Raw genomic sequence first — 22,446 nt, 5'->3', positions numbered from 1 at the left:
ATCTTCGACATTGATCCGGGGGCTCTAATATAATATAACCCGGCCGATTGACACGGGAGTCTTTGATCGGGGAACTATGACAGATCTTATGATCAAAAGAGAAAATATAACGAAAAAACTGACCTGTCGACTAACAGAGGATCTGACTCAATTCCTCGACTCTCGAATACTCGTGGAGTGAGGAGAATATGATATGCTCGTCGAAACCCACCAAGGTCATGAGTATGACAGAATTTTTCGGCGTCGTTCATCTTCACGTTCCAAATCAGGCGAAGTTCCCACAGACGGTGCCAATATAATTCTGTCCGAAAGTCGAAGAGATGGATGCTGGAGATGTGATGCTCCTGCTGACCTCCTGTGGACTTTGCTCCAACCTGCAACACAATTGGCATCAGTGCCGAGCAGTGCTTGGTTGCTCAAGGGAGACGACACGTAGAAGTTGAGCCGAGCGGCTACCCCGCTAGGCAAGACAACAGGGCATGCCGTCAAGGTTCAACTTCGCCCGAGCGGCTACCCCGCTCGACCGGACAGCAAAGTATGACTATCTCGCTCGACCCAACAATAGAGCATACGGACAGTGGACTTCCGGTCGAGCGACATGTTGTCAACTTTAAGTTATTCTATTTGAGTTTCAGGGAATTTTATATAGACATGTGATCAAAGAGCTAATAAGAATAAAAGTGATTGAGGTTCCTATGAATCATGTTATTGACCGATGGCGGGAACGCTGGGGGCGAGCGATTTCGTCTTTTGTCACATGTTATTGACCGATGGCGTAAAGATATTAAGTGTGAGTGTCAAAATATTAATAACATCTATGATGATTATAATTATAGTGAAAAAAAACATCGATATAATTTTCTCACTCTATTGATACAGGAGGCTCAACTACTTGCCGCAAAAAATGAAGATAGTTATTTTATTTTGATGGAAAGTTTAAACACATGAAGAAAAAATTGATTACAAGTGATCTTGAGCCTTTTAAATGACTAACTGTTCAAGGGCTGAACACTGAAAGAAGTACCTACATCCAGTAAATATAAAATTTGAGTCCGTAGTTTGAGAATTTAAAAAAATTAACTACAGGTTTCAGTAAATTATGATGAGCATTCAGGCAAGTAATTTTCATTAAAGACTCAACCAAATTCAAGATCACAAACGCCCAAACACCTACGCATCCTTCCTACTAAACACTAAATTTATTAAGAAAGGCAACTACAGGGAGAAATGGAAGAGAGAGATCTCGATCGATCAATATAAAAGAGGTCGGGGAATAATTCTCGGCGTACATACATGCATACACGATCGATCTCCTTCCTCAGCGGCGCCGGTTGGCCGGCTCCTTCTGGGCGTTGAAGTAGACTGTGGCGACCGGGAGGCCGAGGTCGTACTGCGCCGCGAATGCCCGCGTGCAGAAGTTGCCCCTCGCCGCCGGCGCCGCCACTTCCTGCAGCCTGCCCTTCTGCCGGAACAGCACCAGCACGTACCTGTGGATCCCCACCGGCGGGCGGGGCCCCATGTACCCCACCACCTCCTCCCCTGCCAAACACACCACGACACTCGCGTGAAGTCTACGTCAGCGACATGCACTCATCGACAGGTGTCGCGCCACGACACCAATCTGTCGGGACCATGGCGCAACAAGTGTCGCGTGCCAATTGTTATGGACGGCGACGGATTTCACAACGTATAACTGTCATAATCAATATGAAATATTCACGAAGCAACATCCTAATTACCTCGAGAAAGATCAGTTCCACCGGGGATGTTCATCACCAGCCTGAGTAATCAATCAATTAATCAATCCATACAGAAGAAATAACTAGTCAAAATTTAAAGGTCGCTCTATATATATACCAATGAAGCCATTCCCTCATCGTGGGGTCGCTTGGGCTGGGGGCGTCGGGGTCAGTCATCACCTACGGAGAGAAAAAAAATTTAAAATATATACAAAAAAAATGAACTTCGTTTGACTTGAATTACAGCATAATCAGAGCAGAATAATGAGATAATTATCTAATGGGAGACCAAAGTGAAGAGGTCGTGAGGGCGGCCGGCGATCTGGACAGAGGGCGGATCGACGGCGAGGGAAGGCTTGACGTCGCAGCCGTTGTTGACGTGCTTGGACCCGAACCGGATCGTCATGTTCACGGCGGGGACAAAGAGGTCCACCACGTCGCCGATGACTCTACCCACCACGAGGGGGTCCACGTAGCCGGCCATGGCTGAAGCTGATTGATCAGTGAATCGGAGCAGCAGGGGGAGAGGAGAGGCTGGAGAACGCTGCGTGGCGATTTACAGGAGGAAATAGTGTGAATGACATTACTTTATTTAAATATTGTGTTCCGATAGGGTTAGTGATGGACGAGAAGTAACACGTGGAGAGGGAGATGGGGAAAGGGACAGGTGTCGAGCTTCCCGGTGGGTTATGGCCATTTGAAGAAAACAAGGGTGCCCAGTTTTTGAATGGCCCAGATTAGGCCCGAAGGCCCAACTTTTACTATTACATTAATTTTGTGATAAATAGAAATAGAAATATATTATGAAATTATATAAGTAATTACATATGAAAAAAATATTATTAACTTTTTTTTCTTTCCCTTTGTCTTTTTATTATTCTTATATGAGAAAATATATACATAACTATTTATAGGTAATACTCATGTGTTTAAATTAGGAGTTATAAGAGATGGATTATGAAGCAATGAGAGAGTTTATTGAATATTGGAGTTTCATGGATATCTACCTACATAATTTTACAACAAAATGGAAATTTATTTTAAAAACATAATATACCTAAAATTCCTAATAGCAAATTCTCTTCCTTTGTTTTTATATAAGAAACACTTTATTTTCATTATCTGCATGTAATCTTTTTTTTTTTTTTTTTTTTTTTTTTACTTTAACTCTCTAATATATATCAATTTAACTAATTATTCTTATTTTTTTAGGTATAAAAAAATCTAAAACTAGGTATAATTCCTCGTAAGTGCAATATATTTAAACTAAAATATAAAACTATTTTCCACCTAACTAAACGACTGATATATTTGATTCTAATTAAATGATACTGAATTTAGGAGGAATTATATCTTATTTTAGATTTTTTTATATTTATAAAAAATAATGAGGGATTCTGGTTAAAAATAATAGTATAATTTCTCTTAAATTCAATATCATTTAATTAGAATCAAATATATCAATCAATTGATCATGCATAAAAAGTGTCGTGTTCAATTAGATAAAAAAATATACTAGATTAATTTAAATATATTAAATTTATGAGAAATTATATCTCATTTTAAATTTTTTATCTAAAAAATAGGATAATTAGGTAAATCAGAACGCATTAGATAGAGTTGAAGAAAAAAAAATGATATATAAAGGGTGAGAATAATTTTTTTTTTTTTACGTAGGACTGAAGTTGAGTTTGCATGTGTAAAATTTAGGGCAATTTACCTTATATTTAACATTAGAATTTAAAATAAAAAATTCACTTAAATATTCCTTATTTTTTTATAACTACAATTATTTTTAGATTGGATAAATTCTTAAAATGAAGTGTTCAAATTAGCAAAAGCCTCCTACGTAAGTAAAACCCTGCGTTCCCTTTCCTTTCCCTCCTCTTCCCTGAAGTCCGCACGCCGCCACCACCGCTCCACAGAACAAACTTTCGTCAGCAAACGGCAACTTTGCTTGCTTTCAATTCTCCTTCCTCTCCGCCTCCAGATTTTCTCCCTTCCCTCAAACTGCTATCGCTGCCTCCCCTCAAGCAAGGAGCGCGCGGATAGCAATGGGGATATTCGAGCCGTATCGAGCGATTGGCTATATCACCACCGATGTCCCCTTCTCGGTTCGAAGACTAGGGACAGAGACCTTCGTCACAGTCAGTGTTGGAAAGGCGTGGCACTCCTACAACGTATGTTTCTCTTCAACTCTCTCACTCTAGCTAACATTTGCCTGAATTCATGTCTAAAAAAATCTCCTTTGGCGTTTTCCCATGTGCAAAGACTTCTATCTTCCATAGGGAAAGGGCGTTTCTGTCATGCTCCTACATACTGTTCAAATAACGTAATTTGCATGATTTGAACTCGGTGGTAGTATTTATAAACGACCACAGTAGGCGGAATCTCAAGGAAAACCATTGGATTAGGTTCTGAAAGCAGTAAATAACATTGACATAGGTCAAAGATGAATATTGTAATTATTGTGTAAATTATAGCCTTCAAAAATTTGTTGTATGCTGATATTAACGGGAAAATGCCCTGCATTCGGTGCTATAGCTGTTTATTTTGATAGAGATCGGAATTGGCTGATTGTTTTATTCTTTTTCACATTGGAGAGTTAGCCATGTCAGTGTCACAAAGAAATTATTAGAAGGTTACCCATGTCGGGGACTGTAAGTAGACCTGTAGGATCTTAAATGCTATTTAATTTTTGCTGAAGAAATACCACTTGCTCTTTGTCTCTGTTTGAGTTAATTATATTTTGGCTGACAGTTACTTCAAATTCTCTTTATATTCAGTTCATTTTTATGAGAATTGCCACGCAATTTTTAGTATATACACAGTATGTATTGTTTGCAGATGTTTATCAACTATTTGTTATAAACTACACATTGTAATCTAAAACAGTAATATGCATAAGATTACCTTTTTTTTTACTTTAGTCTTTTTGTGGATCAAATTAAATTATACAGTATCCATGTCAATTTCAGATGCTTGTTGAGTCTATTGTCACTCAATTTCCAAATGCAATTGTTTCAATGTAATAAAGAATCTGTAGTCTGCGCATGATGGAATTTTTTCTGTTTCTATAATTCAACTAAAGCTGTCATCATGATGATACTCTCAAATATTTATTAATTTCACCCTTTCTTACTCATTTTTTGTTGTTTTATTTTTCAGTGCGCAAAATTGACCTTGTTTCTTGGAGGTAAGACCACTCAAATTGTCTTTCTAATCATCTCAGTCTGTCAATCTTTTATTATGGCAACAGCAGTGTCCTTTATTATGGCGTTCAGTTGTTACATTTTGTGCATATGAAAAGTATTTAGTGTTTGTTCCTTTTTTTCTCTGAATGAAATTTCTAAAAAAAAAAATATTATTGTAGGTCCTCAATTACCGAAAAAGATCAGAGCTCTTGCATCTTATAAGGATTTTACTATTGCTGCCTATGGAAATGATATTGGTGTCTTTAGACGTGCTCATCAGGTTTGAGAATCATCATTTTCCTTGCTTGTTGCTATTACACTTAGATGAGTTTATGTTAAACTCTGCCTTGCATAATAGGTGCATTACTGGAACTGCATATATGTAGTAGTTAACAGTGATGATGGTTCATCAGTATAACACTGCTATGCTGTACACCCTGCCAAACTACAGCTTGAATGGCCGAGAAAGCTATGCTATGATCTTTTACCATAAACAATGCATATTGGTGAATAATCAATTATGTTTTTCTATAATTGTATACTATAACCTATCTGATTTTAATCTACAGAGAATCTCATAACCAGAACATGCTCTTCTGTAGAGAGATTTCTTGATGCTTCTATTATTGAAATTTCTAAAATTTCAAAAAATTTCTAAAATATCTGATTTTCAAAAATTTCTTTTGAAATTTTTTGGGTGATAATGATGATTACACAATAATGTCATAAAATTTGTAGAAAATCTCATAAAGATTGTTGTTAGTTGTTACTTCTAAATATTTTCCATAGGGAGTTTGCTTGATACTTATATCATGTTCAATTTCTAATGAAAAATTGTATCTTCTAAATTTGATTACTATCTCCTTTTTTGCATTTTTAATTTTATATGACTTCAAGCAGGTAACTACGTGGAGCAGACATCAACACAAAGTTAATCTATTGCTTGTGTTTGGAGACCATGTCTTGAGTGTTGATATCAAAGGCAATTTGTTTATATGGTCCTTAAGAGGAGATGAACTGAACCTTGAACCAGTTGGCCATATTCTGTTAGATGACAAATTCACCCCAACTTGTATTATGCATCCAGATACTTATCTTAACAAGGTTACTACTAACTTATCCATTCTATCTTTTCCTAGTCCAAAGAGCTTTATTTTTATAGTATTTTTCTTATGGAGAATCTATAACTTGTGCTTTGTCAGATCATTATTGGCAGTCAAGAAGGCCAGTTGCAGTTATGGAATGTCAACACAAAGAAAAAGCTGTTTGACTTTACAGGGTGGAGTTCATCTGTATGTTGTTGTGTTGCATCACCTGCACTGGATGTTGTTGCCATTGGCTGTTCTGATGGTACTGTCCATGTCCACAATGTGCGCTATGATGAAGAAATAGTGTCCTTTACACATTCTGAGCGTGGTGCTGTAACAGCCTTATCATTCAGAACAGGTATTGGTTCTAGCTTAAGCATTTTTTTTGGATGTCATAGTGCCCGTTGTTAGGGCAAGTGTACATTATGCCTTTTTTGCATTGTTTTATTTTTAAAGTGAGGCAGGGAAGTTTCCTTCCCTTGAGCTCAGTGGCAGCAGAAGATTAATGGTCTTTATAGCTTGCCTGAAATGGTTGGAATATACCATTTTTCCTATAGTAATATATATATATTTTAATCATGACAAATTCTACACTTTGGAACAGTATGTTTTGGTAATTTCTATAGTTTGATAGCATTGTCATTGCAACTCATATACTACTTTTTTATGTTAGATGGGCAGCCTTTTCTTTTATCTGGTGGTTCATCAGGCGTTATAAGCATATGGAATCTAGAGAAGAGGAGACTTCAATCTGTCATTAGGGAAGCTCATGATGGAACGATTATTTCACTCCATTTTTTTGCCAACGAGCCTGTTTTAATGAGTTCATCAGCAGATAATTCGATTAAGGTGATATATTTGGTGTTATTCAATCATACTTGATCCTTGTTAATCTTAGTATTGCTATTTTTTATTTTGGACTCATCAATCAAGGGCATTTGGGTCACATGTGACTATGTGAGTATATATATAGTCCAATTTTGGTATATTTTATCCACATGAATTTCTTTATTTATTTTTATATCTATGTTCTGTAAGTACTAGTGGATACTAGTTATGAAACATATTGTTGTAGTTTCTGACACTATTCAGTGCAAATATCATTTATAAATATCGTAATGTGCAAATATTTTCTGAAGCTATCAAATTAAGCAGTTTTTTTTATTGTTCTTAAACATCTTTGATGTTTTTTTTGTCTTAATTTGGGTCTCTCTTGGAGTATGATGATTCTAGAAACCTGGAGTTAGAAAATTTGCCTATTAGTATCTGAAATTGCCTTGCTACACTAGATATATAGGCCTCATATTCTGCCTATCTGATGCAAGAGATGCTCTTTTCAGTTTTATCTCTTGTTTCTTTTTTGAACCTTATATGCTATGCCATCTTTATGCTGTTGTGGTGATTATCTGCTTTCTTTTTTTGATTGCACTTCATATTTCAAAAACATGTTTAATCAGGAATCATGTACTGGACTCATACTCGTCCATTCACGAGAGAAAAGGCAGATTCAGGCTTAGATTGTCTCATGATAAAATGAGATGAAGAGTGGGGGGGGGGGGGGGGGGGCATATGATTCATTGTTTTTCCTAAGAAAATAATATCTAGTTGAAGGTTATCCCCCTGAAATTGTACGTACCCTTTTGCTCGTATGTGAATTTGAATATGTTTTACAAAATCACGTATATTCATATTAAAATTGGGGCGTAAGTAAGCGATGCCTAAATTAGCATTCATATCTACCTCAATAAGTCCTATGATGGCTTTCTCAGTATCTGAGAAAGCCATCATAGGACTTCTCAGGCTGTGTTTTATTTTATCTTCATTATTTCGATTGCATATATTTGCTTTCAGCTGACCTTATTTGTAACACACCAAGAAAATTCATGTTGGATTCAAATGCCTCAGCTGTTGGCTTTCAATTATTCACCGGTTTTGTTTATTTTTAACATACAAATTATCTACCAAAAGTAAATCTATCCCTTCCAGTATTTTTGTTTTGTCTTCAGTCCTGTTTTTGCATGTTTTAATTCTCTGACTGTACTGGTTCACACTCTTAAAGGTTTTGAAATTCTTGTTAGCTCACATTTTCTTGCATTTGATTTTCAATTGTGATTTTGCTAGCAAAATGTGCTGGCCTGCTTGGAGACGATTTTTTTACCACATTGTTAGGTCATCAAGTTTCATCATCAACAATAACAACCAAGCCTTATCCCACTCGGTGGGGTCGGCTATATGCATCCTTTTACACCATTGAGTTCTATCTCCAACTATATCATTATCTATACTTAAATAAATTTTATCTTGTTTTATTGTTGTTAACCAAGTCTTTTTTGGACTTCCTCTTCTTCGTTTGATATGCGCGTTTGTCGTAATTTCACATTGCCTAACTGGAGCATTTATTGGTCGTTTAAGTATATGTCTGTACCATCTTAAACGTGTCTCTCGGAGTTTTCCCTCAATAGATGCAGCTCCGACTTTCTCTCTAATGTTCTCATTTCTTATTCTGTCCATTCTCGTATGTCCACACATCCACCTTAACATCCTCATTTCTACAACTCTCATCTTCTGCTCATATATTCGAGACATAATTCAACATTCAATTGCATATAACATAGTAGGTCTAACTGCGATTTTGTAAAATTTTCCTTTATGTTTTAAAGATACTTTACGGTCACATAAAACACTCGACGCTCTTCTCCATTTCAACCATCTTGCTTGTATTTTATGTAAGACATCTCTCTCAATCCTTCCATTATTTTGCAAAAATGATCCTAAATATCTAAAGCTCTCGGTTCCGGACAACTCGTCATCTCCTATCTTAACAGTTGTCTCATTATATCTAATATTGCTAAACTTAAATTCTATATATTCTGTCTTTATTCTATTAAGCCTAAAATCTTTCCCTTCTAGTGTTTCCACCACAGTATTATGTTTGAATATGTGTAGTGGGTTTGAATATCTTTATTGGAAAATGCTTCAGTTACTTCGCCTGAAGTCTTTACTCTAGTCGTTACATCCTCGTACATATCCTTAATTAGTTCAATATATGTTATGCTAACACCTCTCTTTTCTAGAATTCTCCATATAATTTCTCTTGGACTCCATCATAAGTTTTTTCTAAGTCAATGAATATCATGTGTAGATCTTTTCACTCCCGATATTTTTCAATTAGTTATCTAAGAAGATGTATAACTTATTAGCTTCTATTGTCGACCTTCTAGGCATGAACCCAAATTGATTTTCGGTCACCGTGATCTCCTTTAATTTTTTTTCGATTACTTTTTCCCAAAGTTTCATGGTATGCCTCATTTGTTTAATACCCCTATAGCTTGCATAATTTTGTATGTCTCCCTTGTTCTTATATAAGGAAATTAAAGTACTTATCCTCCATTAATCAGATATTTTTTTTCATTTTCAATGTCATGTTAAATAATTTTGTAAGTCATTTAATACCTTATTTTCCTAGGCACTTCCATTCCTTTATTGGAATATCATTTGATCCAATAGCTTTTCCATTGTGCATCCTATTTAAAGCTTATTCTACTTTTGAAGTTTGAATTCTACGATAAAAATTTAAATTTTTATACTCATTTGACCTACTTAAATTACCTAAGTTAAGTTAGTCACCTAAACTTTTATTAAAAAATTGATGAGAATACATCTTCCATCGCTCTTTTATTTTTCCATTGTTTACTAGTATCCTATTACATTCATCTTTAATATATTTTATTTGAATAAGATATCTTGTCTTCCTTTTTTCTCACTTTAGCTATTCTATAAATGTCTCTTTCCCCTTCTTTTGTATTCAATTTTTGATATAATCGTTCAAAAGTTTCATTTCATTCACTACTCTCTTAGCTTCTTTCTTGACTATTGTATACTTTTTTAGGTTTTTCTCGTTCTTATAAATATATAATTCCTTATAAGTTATTCGTTTTTCCTTCATTTCTCTTGTACTTTCTCATTCTACGACCAAGATTCCTTACTTAGTAGTGCATGTCCCTTTGACTCACCGAGTATACTTTTAGTTACTATTTTCGACTTTGATACCATCTTATCCCATGTCGTATTAGAATCACCGTATATTTCACCTAATGTTTGTACTCTTACCTTTTCCTTAAATATATTTTGCTTCCCACCTTTTAACTTCTACCACTTAATTCTAGGAGTCATATATATATATATATATATTCTATTGATATTATGCTTGAGGCGTATATCCAACACTACTAATCTAAGTTGGGTAGTTAAACTTTCTTCAGGGATGACTTTGCTATCTTTACAAATCTTTCTATCCTTCATCCTAATCATAAGAAAATCAATTTACGATTTATTATTCCCACTTTTGAACGTGACTAATAAAGGGTTTGGGAATGAGAGAATGAATTCATTCCCAAATCTTGTGTTTGGTTGATGGGAATGTAATTAAAATTTTAGAATGAAACTAAAAAATTTGGATATTGATAAAACTCACCTTCCCCCTGGGTTTTGATAGGAATGAGAATGAGAATTAAGTTTGGAACGAAAATAACCTTAATATATTTGTTCAAATTTTCTTTCATATCACTTTTTCTCATCATACTTTGTCTTTCCTCATTTTATCATCACACTTTCTCTCTCATCATACTTTCTCTCCTTAATCTCTCCCATTATACACTCTCTCTCCTCATTTTCTCTCATCACACTTTTCTCCCATCACACTTTTTCTCCCATTATACTTTCTCTCTCCTCATCCTCTCTCATAATGCTTTCTCTCCCATCACTCTCTTTCCTCATTTTTTTTCTCATTATATTTTCTCTCTCATCATGCTTTCTCTCTCATCATACTCTCTCTCCACAATCTCTCCCATTACACACACTCTCTCCTCATTTTTTCTTATCACACTTTTCCTTTCTTCAACCTCTCCCATCACACTTTTTCTCTTGTCACATTTTCTCACTCCTCTTCCTCTCTCATTATGCTTTCTCTCCTATCATACTCTCTTTTCTCATTTTTTCTTGTTACACTTTCTCTCTCCTCAATCTCTCCTATCACACACATTCTCTCATTTTCTCTCTTCACACATTCTCTCTCTTCATTTTCTCCCATCTCACTTTCTCTCTCATCCTCTCTCATCTTGCTCTCTCCCATCACACTCTCTTTCCTTATTTTCTCTCATCACACTTTTCTTCTCTTTATTCTTTTCCATCATATTTTCTCTCTCATCACACTTGTTCTTTTATCACACTCTCATCATATTTTTCTCTCACATTCAACTTTCTCTCACATCTAATTTTTTTCTCTTATTTTCCTTTAAGGAAAAAAATGGAAATTTTAGCTTATTCCGATAGAAAATATTCAACTAACTAAATATTATTTTTAAAGTGATATCCATGCTCATACCCATTCCATTTCATAATATTATGATTCTCATTCTCATTTTGATTCCTAGGAAAGAACCAAACGCCACATAAGTGTTTTTCTCTTTTCTTAAAAATCGTATTAGCTAATATAAGGTCGTATGCTATCCCAAAATCTAATATAGTTTTTCCTTCCTCATTTGTCGTTCCAAACCCATAACCCTATGTATCTTCTCATATTTCTCATTTTTCATTTCGATATGCCTATTTAGATCATTTCCTATTAAAATCATTTTTGGCTGAATGTTTTGTAATATTTCATCTAAGTCGTCCCAAAATTTTGATTTGGTAGCTTTATCTAATTCTACTTGCGGTGCATATATGCTAATTATATTCATAGTTTTTTTCGTCATTATTATCTTAAGGGCTATAATTATATTTTCTTTTCTAACTACTCCTATAATTTCATCCTTTAACGAATTGTCTACAACAATACAACTCCATTTCTTATTTTATTTTTTCCTGTATACCATAACTTAAAACCTGAGTTCTCTATTAGTTTTGTCTTCTCGCCTATCCATTTTGTCTCTTGTACACACAAAATACTAATTCTTCTTCTAATCATCGTATCTACTACCTCCATTGATTTACCAATGAGGGTTCATTCCATTTTCCAAATCTTAGACTATTAGTTTTTTCTATCATATTTGTTCTTATCCAACCGATGATGTGAGAATTCTTGCCTATTTAATACTACATCTAAGTTCTCATGGAGATGTAGCGGTCCTTGCTGATATGTTACAGTCGGATTCTGCAATGCAAACTCTTGCATATTTAGCACTACACCTGAGTTTTGGAGATATAGCGGTCCTTGCCGAGACGTTACAGTCGGATCCTGTAACGCGTTCCTTTCGGGGAACAACCTAGCATTAACACAATAGTTTAATGGATCCATTCATTGAATATTTGTCATAGTTTTAACGCCGACAGACAACTTAACATTGGCTGGATCAAGTTTCATCAAGGATAAATTATTTATACAATTCCATCTCATTTTATTTCTAAATGTTAGATTCTTATTGTAGTAGAGTCACGTACATCATCTTGTGGAATTTCTACAACAACATATTTTTTTTCCTTGAATGCTTAGAAATATTTAGATATCTTCATTTTCTTAATAACTCCTGTACTTTTCATGATAGATGTGGATTTTTGATACAATTGATGGGGATGCTCGCCTCTTACGCTTTCGGAGTGGGCATAGTGCTCCACCTTTATGCTTAAGGTGAACTCGAGATTTTCAAAACATGCTATATTTCCTCTATTTATCTACTCTATTCTTTTACTATTTGACAGTGATTAATTTCATTCAGAATGTTAATTACATAGAAGTTTCTAATTTTGACTGATCATGTAAACTAATTTTCCTTGTAATCTAACATTCTACGTAAGCTAACAAGGCATGTTTTGATTCTAATTGCCTTATTGCTTGAAATCCAAAAAGGCATATTTTAAATCTAAACAAGGCAGATTAATTTCTTTCTAATTATTGTTACTTGAAGTCTTGAACAATCTAAAAAGTTTCTAATTTTGACAGATTTTATGGGAACGGGAGGTATATCTTATCTGCTGGTCAAGATCGGGCTTTTCGTCTTTTCTCTATTATTCAGGTTTGTTTCTTTCTTTCACCTAGTTTTAGGCTCTTTATTTTCCCATCATTCTATGTGTAGCTATATCTTTGAGCTTGATCTATAAGAGTGTGATCTTATGTTAGTTTTGTTTCATTTAATTTCTATTAACTTTCAGTGAGTTGACTAATTCGTCATCACTTTATGCACGTTACAACTTTTCATGATCTTGATCCCATCCATTTGTATATTTTGATTCACAAAATTGTTGCTTTCTTAATTGTTCATATGAGCTGGTACCTGTATTTATTAGAGTCTGGTATTGCTAGGTATCTACTTTCTGTGATTTCCTTGTAATAAATTGGAAACGTTATCTATTTAGATTAATTTTTTTTATAGAATAAACTAATCCTTTTAACAAAGACCATATGTCCTGTTAGTTCTGCTTCTTGGATGAATTTGACACCAAGATCTTTTAGTTTAGTATACACCACTTAATAAATATATTTTATTTGTTTAACAGGAACAACAAAGTAGGGAGCTTTCTCAACGTCATGTAACTAAAAGAGCCAAGAAGCTCAGAGCACGGGTACTCTACGAATAATCCTGTATTTAATATCAACCATATTGTATATCAAAGTTTTTTCATTTAAAAATTTGTAATTGTGTAAGAAATTCACTTATCAATCCTTCTAACTATTCACCAGGAGGAAGAAATCAAATTGAAGCCCGTTATTGCATTTGACTTTGGTATGAATCATTTCTCAGTATATGACTTCCATGACTGGACTATATTTCCTCATAATATCCCTGGAGATGTCTCGCTATAGTGTGTTTCCTTGAGTCTCTTATGGAAAACATGGCATCATAGTTGATCTTATATCATATCTTTTTGACTCAGGATCTTGCATATTTTAATTACACCATTGTTACATTTCTTGGAATTAATTGATCATTTTCTTAAAAAGGATCTTCCTTTTCTTAGTATTACTTCTAAAGGCACTATACAGATTGACACAACTTTACTCCCAATCCTGCTTTTGGAGAATTATTCTTGACGGAGATCCTACTTACCACACACTTATGCTTGGCCAGAGTTCTATTATTGTAGAAGTTGCTTCATTGAGCATGAACTTGTTTCATTTTGAATTTTGAGCCATGTTCTATTAATGTATCTAACTGCACAACTACAATTACACTTATATTTGATCAGCCACAAGACCTTAGCTAATTTTTCCTGTTGGTCAAAACCTAGATGGCTACTAAAAGGCGGCCGACAGTGGATTCAAAATGTAACTATAAAGCTGCTTTTTCTGTGTATCTTCCCTCTCTGTTGTTGAATCTTGTACTTCCTGTCAGGTAGTGTCACCTACATTGATCTAGTTAAGGAATAATATTTCTGACCTAGACAATCAACCAATGGCAAGATCTGCAATGCAAAATGTTCATATTGCTACTTTGTTCCTGCAATCAATTCCTATTCTGTTGATCAGCACATATAATTGTTTCAAACTATATGTTTAGGCTAGAAAAAGTATTCCTAAGCACACTTATGCTGTCCCAAGACATCAGATCCTGGACTTGTAACTTCGTAACTAGGAGGATACTAACGTATACTACTATAACAAGTTGATTGAATTTGCGTATCTCATAGCCAGCACAAGCTAAATAATCATTTTTAGAAAGCTTATTATCTGATGAAGGTTTTTAACATCAATAAAAAAGGTCAACTTTTAGACAAGAATTTACATGGTCAGTGGGTCAAATGAATAACAGAGACAGGAGAGAAATAATAAAGTTCACAGTGAAAAATAGTGAATCCATTGTTTTTTGTGATTTGGCAAATTAATAACTTTCTTATCATGCTATTGATTTGTCCAGATAGACACTACAATTTACATCTTCTAATAATGGTGACTATATTTGCTGCTCACAATTTTTATGTACATTTTGTTTGCAATATGTCTCAGTTTGTGTTTGTTTCTGTTATTTCAGCTGAGATTCGTGAACGTGATTGGTGCAATGTTGTTACCTGTCATATGGACACGCCTCAGGCTTATGTTTGGCGGCTTCAGAACTTTGTTATTGGTGAGCATATTCTATCACCATCAGCAGATATCCAAACTCCCATTAAGGTATATTCTTTTGAAACATGTTAAACTTGCTTTGCTTTATTCATTCTGTAATTTTGAATCTTTATGATACAGTTTCACCTAAATGGATCTTGTGATCTCTCTCTATAAAAATTTATGACATTTTGGATAAGTCATCTAATTATCTCTGTCGTATCTTGCAGGCATGTGCAATAAGTGCATGTGGCAATTTCGCCATTTTGGGTACTCATGGTGGTTGGATTGAACGGTTTAACCTCCAATCAGGCATCAGCCGAGGTAGTTATAATGATATTTCAGAATCAAGACAGTATGCACATGATGGTGAAGTGGTTGGAATTGCTTGTGATGCTACTAACAGCTCAATGATCAGTGCAGGATATAATGGTGACCTCAAGGTATATGCTGAAGGAGTGTAGTATGTATGAATTTTGGCTCACAAGTTTAGTATGTTTGTTTTTTCAGTCAAAAAGTCTAATATGATAGTTGGGACTATCCTTTTTAGGCACAACATACAGCAGAAATTGTATTTTGAACTGTTTTGCACCATCCACCAATGAAAACAACCTTTTTCATATTTGAAATCATCATACAATAGACTCTTAGATCATTTGTTCTTTTATGGATCAAACATTAACTTGATTTGGTTGATATGATTTCACATTGTGATATGAGAGTATTCCTATGATAACAAGTGTTTGGGCAAGTATTGAGTTTCCCATTCAGCTACTTATTGAAGTTATCGATCGTACAGTAAGACGTCCTGGGTGCAATTTTCAGGAGCATACTACTTGTTTCCTATTTGAGATAATCCTGGCCATAGATTTTTCTAGGTGCATTTCCATTTACAGAGCTGTGAGATTGAGGCACTATAATATATTTGATCTAACCTATTAGAGCATCCACAATGGATGCATTAATGGGGTGTTATAACACCCCGTTGGTGTTAACACCATTGTGAAGGGGTGTTATAAGTTATAACACCCCTACACTTAGACATGTTCAAAGTATTGAGCGCGTTCAAGCAAACATGGGAGGGGCCCTGGCTGGCCCACCACATGTGTGTGTTTTTCTTAAAAAATTTTATTTATTAGAAAATTATAAATTTTAATATTATTTTTTAACAACAGTAAAATTATTTTTTAAAAAGTAAGATTATTATTAAAATAATAATAATAATTTTAATATTTTAAAGCATATTTAAAATATATTTATTTAATATGATATAATTTTAAAATGATTGAGTGTACTTTGTGATCCATAAATAATGAGTGTTAATATTAAAAGGAATGTAGGTGAAAGAGATATGTTGTTATAATAAATATATGACGGATCCCATGCTTTTTGATGAGGTGGCGGGTGTTATAATGGGAGTGGGTTGTGGATGCCCTTAATAACCCATTTGAAGGATTTTTCTTGCTTTTTTTTTTTAAACCTGCTGTATCATGATGTATATATATATTTTTTTCTATCGGATGTTTTATTATTGTACTTGACTTGTGTAGGTTTAAAATACCTTTGTCTTGCACTCCGTAGTTTAACCAGACAGAAGGATGCATTATTGTATACTGCCTGAAACTCTTGGAATGTTGAATCCCAAACCTGCTTCATCTGGTTACACTCGTTGCATGTACTTCATTGAGCATCTAGATCATTTTCCATTAAGTTCTATTTTATCTTTTTTTCTACTTGCCAGTTCTCTCAGTTCAGTCTCATGATGCCTCTATGTTTTGAGCAATCTATCAAAAAGCTATGCTTCATAGATTATCTGTATAATGTGCACTTTGAAATTTGAATTATATGATTGATTTTTTTAAATATCCATCTTCTGTAGGTATGGGATTTTAAAGGACGTGAACTAAGATCCAATTGGAATGTTGGAAAACATGTAATTAAGTTGGTGTATCACCGAGTAAATGGTAATATTCTGTTCTATTCTGTTAGTACTACAGAATCATGATCTGATGTAATTCATGATTTCACTTTTAGGTCTTTTGGCAACTGTATTGGAGGATATGGTTATTCAGCTGTATGATGTAGTGGCACTGAGGATGGTTCGGAAATTTGAAGGTCATAAAGATCGCATAACTGATTTGTGCTTTAGTGATGATGGCAAATGGCTGCTATCTTCAAGCATGGATGGAAGTCTACGAATTTTTGATGTCATATTAGCAAGGCAAATAGATGCAATATCTGTTGATGTTCCAATAACAGCATTGTCTCTGTCTCCTGCAATGGATGTTTTGGTTACATCCCATGTTGATCAGAATGGAGTATACCTTTGGTAAGCCATCAATTGGTCTATGTTTTACACAAATATGTAAAAAAAAAAAAAAATTAGGCCTGCCACTTCAAACATCAAATAAGAATGAAAGAGTTATTCCTTTGCAATTTAATTCCTTGAATGTTTAACTTGAATGAGCTACGGTCTGCCAATTTTAGATATGCTATCACCTTGAAGGCTTGAACTGCATTTGGTACTTGCTTATACTTATTTAATAGATGTCATGTCTGCATTCCTTTTGTTCATTTAATGTTGAGTTTTAATGCTGACTTTTAGGTCTGTATTAGTTTATGCAGAATGTTCATTTTTATAGATCGGATGTCTCCAAAGAGACTTGTCATGTTGGATCTGCTACATTGTTCTTTGATTTCAAGTTTAACTAGTGGTTATTCTTGTTTTTCAATAAGTTTTTTCATAAAAGATATATTAGTAGAACTGTTACCTACTTGTTTATAGTCTTAAAATGTCTTTGATCTATCAGGGTTAATCAAGCTATGTTCTCTGGAGCATCCAAGATGGATTCTTATGCAAGTGGAAATCAAGTAATGAGTGTCAAAATGGCAACTGTTACCTCAAATGGAGGAGCCAACAAAGAAGAAACTTCTAGTCCTGAAAATGTTAATGCAATTCAGAATGCCTATTGTATTCCTCAACTTGATAAACAGATGCCTAATCTGATTACTCTTTCATTGCTGCCTAGGAGCCAATGGCAAAGTCTGACTAATTTGGATATTATTAAGGTCAGTATGCTTTTTATATAGATTTTCTGCATTGGATTACCTTGTTTATCTATTCAATGTTTCATTGCTATTACTTGTGGCTTGTTTCATGTCTGTTCACAGAATGATGTTTTTATTTCTTCAGGTTCGCAACAAGCCAGTTGAGCCACCAAAACAACCAGAAAAGGCTCCTTTCTTTTTACCCTCAGTTCCTACTCTTTCTGGGCAGATATTATTTGAGGCTGACAGTGAAGCTACTGCAGTAAAAGATAAAGAAAATATGAAAAACCAGAAGGCTGTGGTTCTATCTTCACAGTTTATTCTTCTACTGAATTCTTGTGTGGAGACAAAAAATTGTAAGTTTTTCCACGTGTATAGTTTTTAATGATGTTTTTAATAAAGATCAGTTTTCCCCAGTTGGAACCTGATTGCAAAGCTAGCAAGTTCAATGTTTTTTTTGACTGTGTAGTTTAATGTGACAGAATTTTACATATTGGTTCATTGAGTCATTTCCATTTGGTAGTGACTTGTCATTCCTTCCTCATGTTTACTAAAATTTCACTCCAGTGGCTACGTCATGTCTGTTGACATGGATGCTTTTGCTTTAATGAGGGCTGATAACATCATTTTCTTCTAGAGTTCTGTGTATGCCTATGTAATGCACTAATATATAAATTCTTCTTGATGTTGATATTGTTCGTGGTCTCTTTGATTCATCAGTGGTGATTTATTTAAATTAAATAGCCATTTTTATTATTAGAATATGTTCAAATAAAAAATGATGGAAGAAATCAAAAGTTGGTTGGTAAAAAGTGAAGCATCAAAAATTATCTCCAAGCTTGTTAGAACATCTCCCATCTCTTGCAGACTAATTGTTTTTTGACACTAGTATTGCTCTTTGATTTTTTTTTTCCCATCATTTTTTATCTATATCCATCTCTTTACACTTTTCACTCCTCTCCTATTACAGTTTCAGCATTCACAGATTACATTAAAGGTTTATCTCCATCAGCTCTAGATTTGGAACTCCGTATGCTACAGATTGTAGATGAGGATAACTTGGAGAAACTAGATCAAAGACAACCTGAACTTCAGTCTATTGGAATGCTACTTGACTACTTAATTCATGAGATTTCTTGCAGGAATAACTTTGAGTTTATTCAAGCTGTTATAAAATTGTTTCTGAAGGTACATATTTATCTGAGCCATGATTTTTTTACATTCTAGGATAAATTGTGAAAATGGTATTTTACTGAAACCTTTTTATGGCTTAAAGAATCCAAAGCATTAGGCAAAATTTTTTATGTTAAAAGTACATGACGCATTTGCTTCAACCACATGCATTGTTTCTGCATGTGTATGTATGTGCATTTCTGCGCATAATACCCAGTTGCATTTAGCAAATGTTCTTTTCAATAGCATGGCTAGTAACAATAATGTCTGCATAAACCTTGCTTTATCCAATGTGAAAATATTATCTGCAATGATAAGAAATTGAGGACTATTCAACTACTTCCATAACTGACCAAAATTGTCCTAGTTGTATTTAGTATTTATGGCATGCTCATTTTCTGGTGCACTTCTTGGACCAATGTGAGTCGTTCAATTCAGAGTTTGAAATCCTTATGCTGCATTCATTATAATTTAACACACTTTGCATTCTTTAGGAGTGCTACAAGTTCATTGGTTACTTCCATTTTTTGGTTGTATAAACTGTAATGCAATCAGTCATATTTTATGGATCAGCGTTTTGGAGTTTGGGGCTGCTATGAAACAGCAAGCTCAAAAAAATAACGCAGCAGAGCTGAAAATCGTATTGTAGATGTATGATGTAAAGAATAAAATATGAAAATATTAATATCCTATGGGAATTAGGTGGAATGATGATAAAATGAGAGAAAATACATTGAGATACTATATGTATAAAAGATGTCGTAGATTCTATATCTGGAAGAGTTGAATGTATGAGAGTGGAATGTGTAATAGATAGAGGGATATTGAAAATATTAGTTAATACGATATAAATTAATTATTTGTTTTGAATAAGAGATAAAGATTCATTTAGCATTGAATTAAATGGAATGGAGGGTGATTAATCATGTAGTTGATCCCAAATAGTTGGGACAGCCAACTATGAAGAAATTGCAAACATTTTCCTATTGTAATTGATAAACTATTATTATGGATTTGAGAGCTATCCTATCAAATCCTACTTGAATATTTTTTTTAAGAATTATACTTTGGTAGAGAATGAGAGACATGTAACCATTCTCCACATTCTGAAATAATGATAATCGAGTTTTGATCTTTTAACAGCCAACTTGGTTTGATCTGAATTTATATTAAATTTATAGATTATGATTTTATTTTGCAAACCAGATTCATGGTGAAACACTGCGTCATCACTCAATGCTCCAAGAAAAAGCAAAAAGGCTTCTTGAAGTTCAAAGCACTGTCTGGCAGAAGATAGACAAAATGTTTCAGAGTGCTAGATGCATGGTTACATTTCTGAGCAATTCACAGTTCTGATTGTCAGGTTCCTTGCCTTCTTATTCCGATTCTTTGTTGATAAATTTCATCTGTGTACAAGTAGCTGAATTGTTAAAGCTTAATGATATGATATTATGCTTAAAACGATAACGACTAATTTAATTTATTTATTTTTAACTAATGCTCTATGTATGTAGATTATTCTAATTCTCATCTTGACGAATTTGTCTTATTGTTAATTTTTTGTTTAAGAGAAGGGGATGCTCATACATGTAATTGTTCTGGTTTCAAATTCAAACGAGTATGACTAATAAACCTGATAACATAAAAAACAAGAAATAAAAACAGTTTGTAGTTGTGTCCTAAGCAAAGTTATTTTCAGATAAGTTTAAGTGTTTTTATTTTACCTTTTATGGAATTTGGTGCACCTTGTATGTTAACCCCAAAGCAGTGGCTCACTATACTAGTCATTTAAATTGCTAAAAGTGAAAGGTTTTTTTTGCAACCCCACAGTAGTGGTTTGGATAGACAAAATGGACTCACTCATATCTCCTAAAACGTTCTTATTAATTGTTTGCTCATTCAATTTTCTTTTTTTTTTTTGTAAAAAAAATTAAAGGCAGGCTTGGCTTCTTATTTGCTGCTTCGATCTAACTAATACCTGCTTCTTCTTTGCTACACGAATCCAATTGGCAGCATCCGCTTATTTTTTTACCCTATGCTTAGAGCACTTCTTGCTTGCATTTGAACTTTAATAGATTCGCTTGTTTATTCCCCCTTTTTTTTTTGTTACTGCAGGTGGACTTCTATTTATTTATGAAGAGTTTGTTTCTGCAGTTTTTGATACCCAATCCTGTGCCATATTTATTGCTCGCATTGATATGTACTCTATATCGAATCTCACCAAATTACTCCTAGCAAAGCGTTTATACTCGGGCGCTAATTTTCTCTGGCATTCTCGTCATAAGTTACTGATTGCTCAAATTTATTCGGAGATGCACCAACTACACGGCTGATCTACTTAGCTTGTTTTTCATCAGCAGAAGCTCTTCATCCCACCACCAGATTTTCGATAGAACGAGGCTTTTGTATGATCAAGTGTTGTATCGCGACACTTCGCACTCAAGTGGAGGATCAACTGCGACCCGCATGATCTTCTTAGCCTTTTCATGAGTTACTTAGTTTCATTTTGTATCAAGTCAAATTATTATAAACTTTAGTGGTTTTTCGAAAATGTGTATTCTTAGGATGTAAATTCGAGTGGTTTATATGATTTTTGTAGACTAATTCCGAATTTTACACAAGTTGTAACATTTTTTGTTTAACATGACCAATTTATCATTAAAATGCCTCCATTTGCAGATGTCTAAGCTTGCATAATTAACTAAAACATGGTGCAAACTTTCTTCTTTCTGAATCATTAGATGTAAAGATGGATAATTCAACTCGGTAATTAATGTTCAATAATTGTGCTACAGATGGAAAGGTTGCTTAAATAAGATGTTTGATCAACCTACACCTTTTAGATTTTAAATCATATCACATTAGTTGAAACCAAAACAGATAAAAGGTTAGGTACACTAATCCATTGTTGATCTGTTGAAACTTTCTTCTAAGTTTATGTTGAAAGATGGTTAGTTTTCGTTAGCAATTAACTTCTTATACATGGATTAAACTTGGAGACGTTTGTTGTGTGGGCTTGTTACTTGATCTCAGAAGAAAGTTGCTCAAACAAAGATGTTTGATCCACCTATATGTAAACCAAACCATATTAGTTGAACCAACTTGAAGAACTCAACATATTCCAATTATGGAGAAAACTAACTATTATTTTTATATGTAAATCAACTTTT

General features: G+C 34.1%; 2 protein-coding genes across 3 annotated transcripts; one reads left to right on the top strand and one right to left on the bottom strand.

The window, feature by feature from the left end:
* Positions 1–1,154: 1,154 nt before the first annotated feature.
* LOC121990386 (protein MOTHER of FT and TFL1 homolog 1-like) lies at positions 1,155–2,313 on the bottom strand. Its single transcript, XM_042544523.1, has 4 exons — positions 2,029–2,313; positions 1,858–1,919; positions 1,740–1,780; positions 1,155–1,539 (listed from the first exon to the last, which is right to left on the bottom strand). The coding sequence occupies exons 1-4, from the start codon at positions 2,221–2,223 to the stop codon at positions 1,319–1,321; spliced, it is 519 nt and encodes a 172-aa protein (XP_042400457.1). The 5' UTR covers positions 2,224–2,313; the 3' UTR covers positions 1,155–1,318.
* A 1,266-nt stretch (positions 2,314–3,579) lies between these two features.
* Positions 3,580–21,920, top strand: LOC121992947 (WD repeat-containing protein 36-like). Of its 2 annotated transcripts, none has more exons than XM_042547592.1 (19): positions 3,580–3,919; positions 4,908–4,935; positions 5,113–5,213; positions 5,834–6,037; positions 6,136–6,379; positions 6,695–6,870; positions 12,564–12,646; positions 12,959–13,031; positions 13,513–13,578; positions 13,697–13,739; positions 14,985–15,124; positions 15,286–15,498; positions 16,935–17,019; positions 17,090–17,384; positions 17,866–18,124; positions 18,249–18,459; positions 19,074–19,291; positions 20,483–20,634; positions 21,392–21,920. In XM_042547592.1, exons 1-18 carry the CDS (start codon positions 3,794–3,796, stop codon positions 20,630–20,632), a joined length of 2,715 nt encoding a protein of 904 aa, XP_042403526.1. In that variant the 5' UTR covers positions 3,580–3,793; the 3' UTR covers positions 20,633–20,634; positions 21,392–21,920. The 2 variants fall into 2 exon arrangements, with proteins under 2 accessions (XP_042403526.1, XP_042403525.1); XM_042547591.1 differs by having other exon boundaries at positions 20,483–20,639.
* Positions 21,921–22,446: the final 526 nt, after the last annotated feature.

Source organism: Zingiber officinale, chromosome 6B (genome assembly GCF_018446385.1).
Source record: "Zingiber officinale cultivar Zhangliang chromosome 6B, Zo_v1.1, whole genome shotgun sequence".
Classification (NCBI taxonomy): Eukaryota; Viridiplantae; Streptophyta; class Magnoliopsida; order Zingiberales; family Zingiberaceae; genus Zingiber; species Zingiber officinale.
This window is presented reverse-complemented; position numbering and strand designations above follow the sequence as displayed.

Bases quoted from the DNA above. Each gene is read 5' to 3' on its own strand.
- LOC121990386 (XM_042544523.1), bottom strand. From the start codon at position 2,223: ATGGCCGGCTACGTGGACCCCCTCGTGGTGGGTAGAGTCATCGGCGAC. The intron at 1,781-1,857 runs GTATATATATAG...TTGATTACTCAG, and splicing joins ATGAGGGAATGGCTTCATTG to GCTGGTGATGAACATCCCCG. The intron at 1,540-1,739 runs GTAATTAGGATG...TGTGTTTGGCAG, and splicing joins TGGAACTGATCTTTCTCGAG to GGGAGGAGGTGGTGGGGTAC.
- LOC121992947 (XM_042547592.1), top strand. From the start codon at position 3,794: ATGGGGATATTCGAGCCGTATCGAGCGATTGGCTATATCACCACCGAT. The intron at 13,740-14,984 runs GTATGAATCATT...CTGTTATTTCAG, and splicing joins CGTTATTGCATTTGACTTTG to CTGAGATTCGTGAACGTGAT. The intron at 17,385-17,865 runs GTAAGCCATCAA...TTGATCTATCAG, and splicing joins CAGAATGGAGTATACCTTTG to GGTTAATCAAGCTATGTTCT.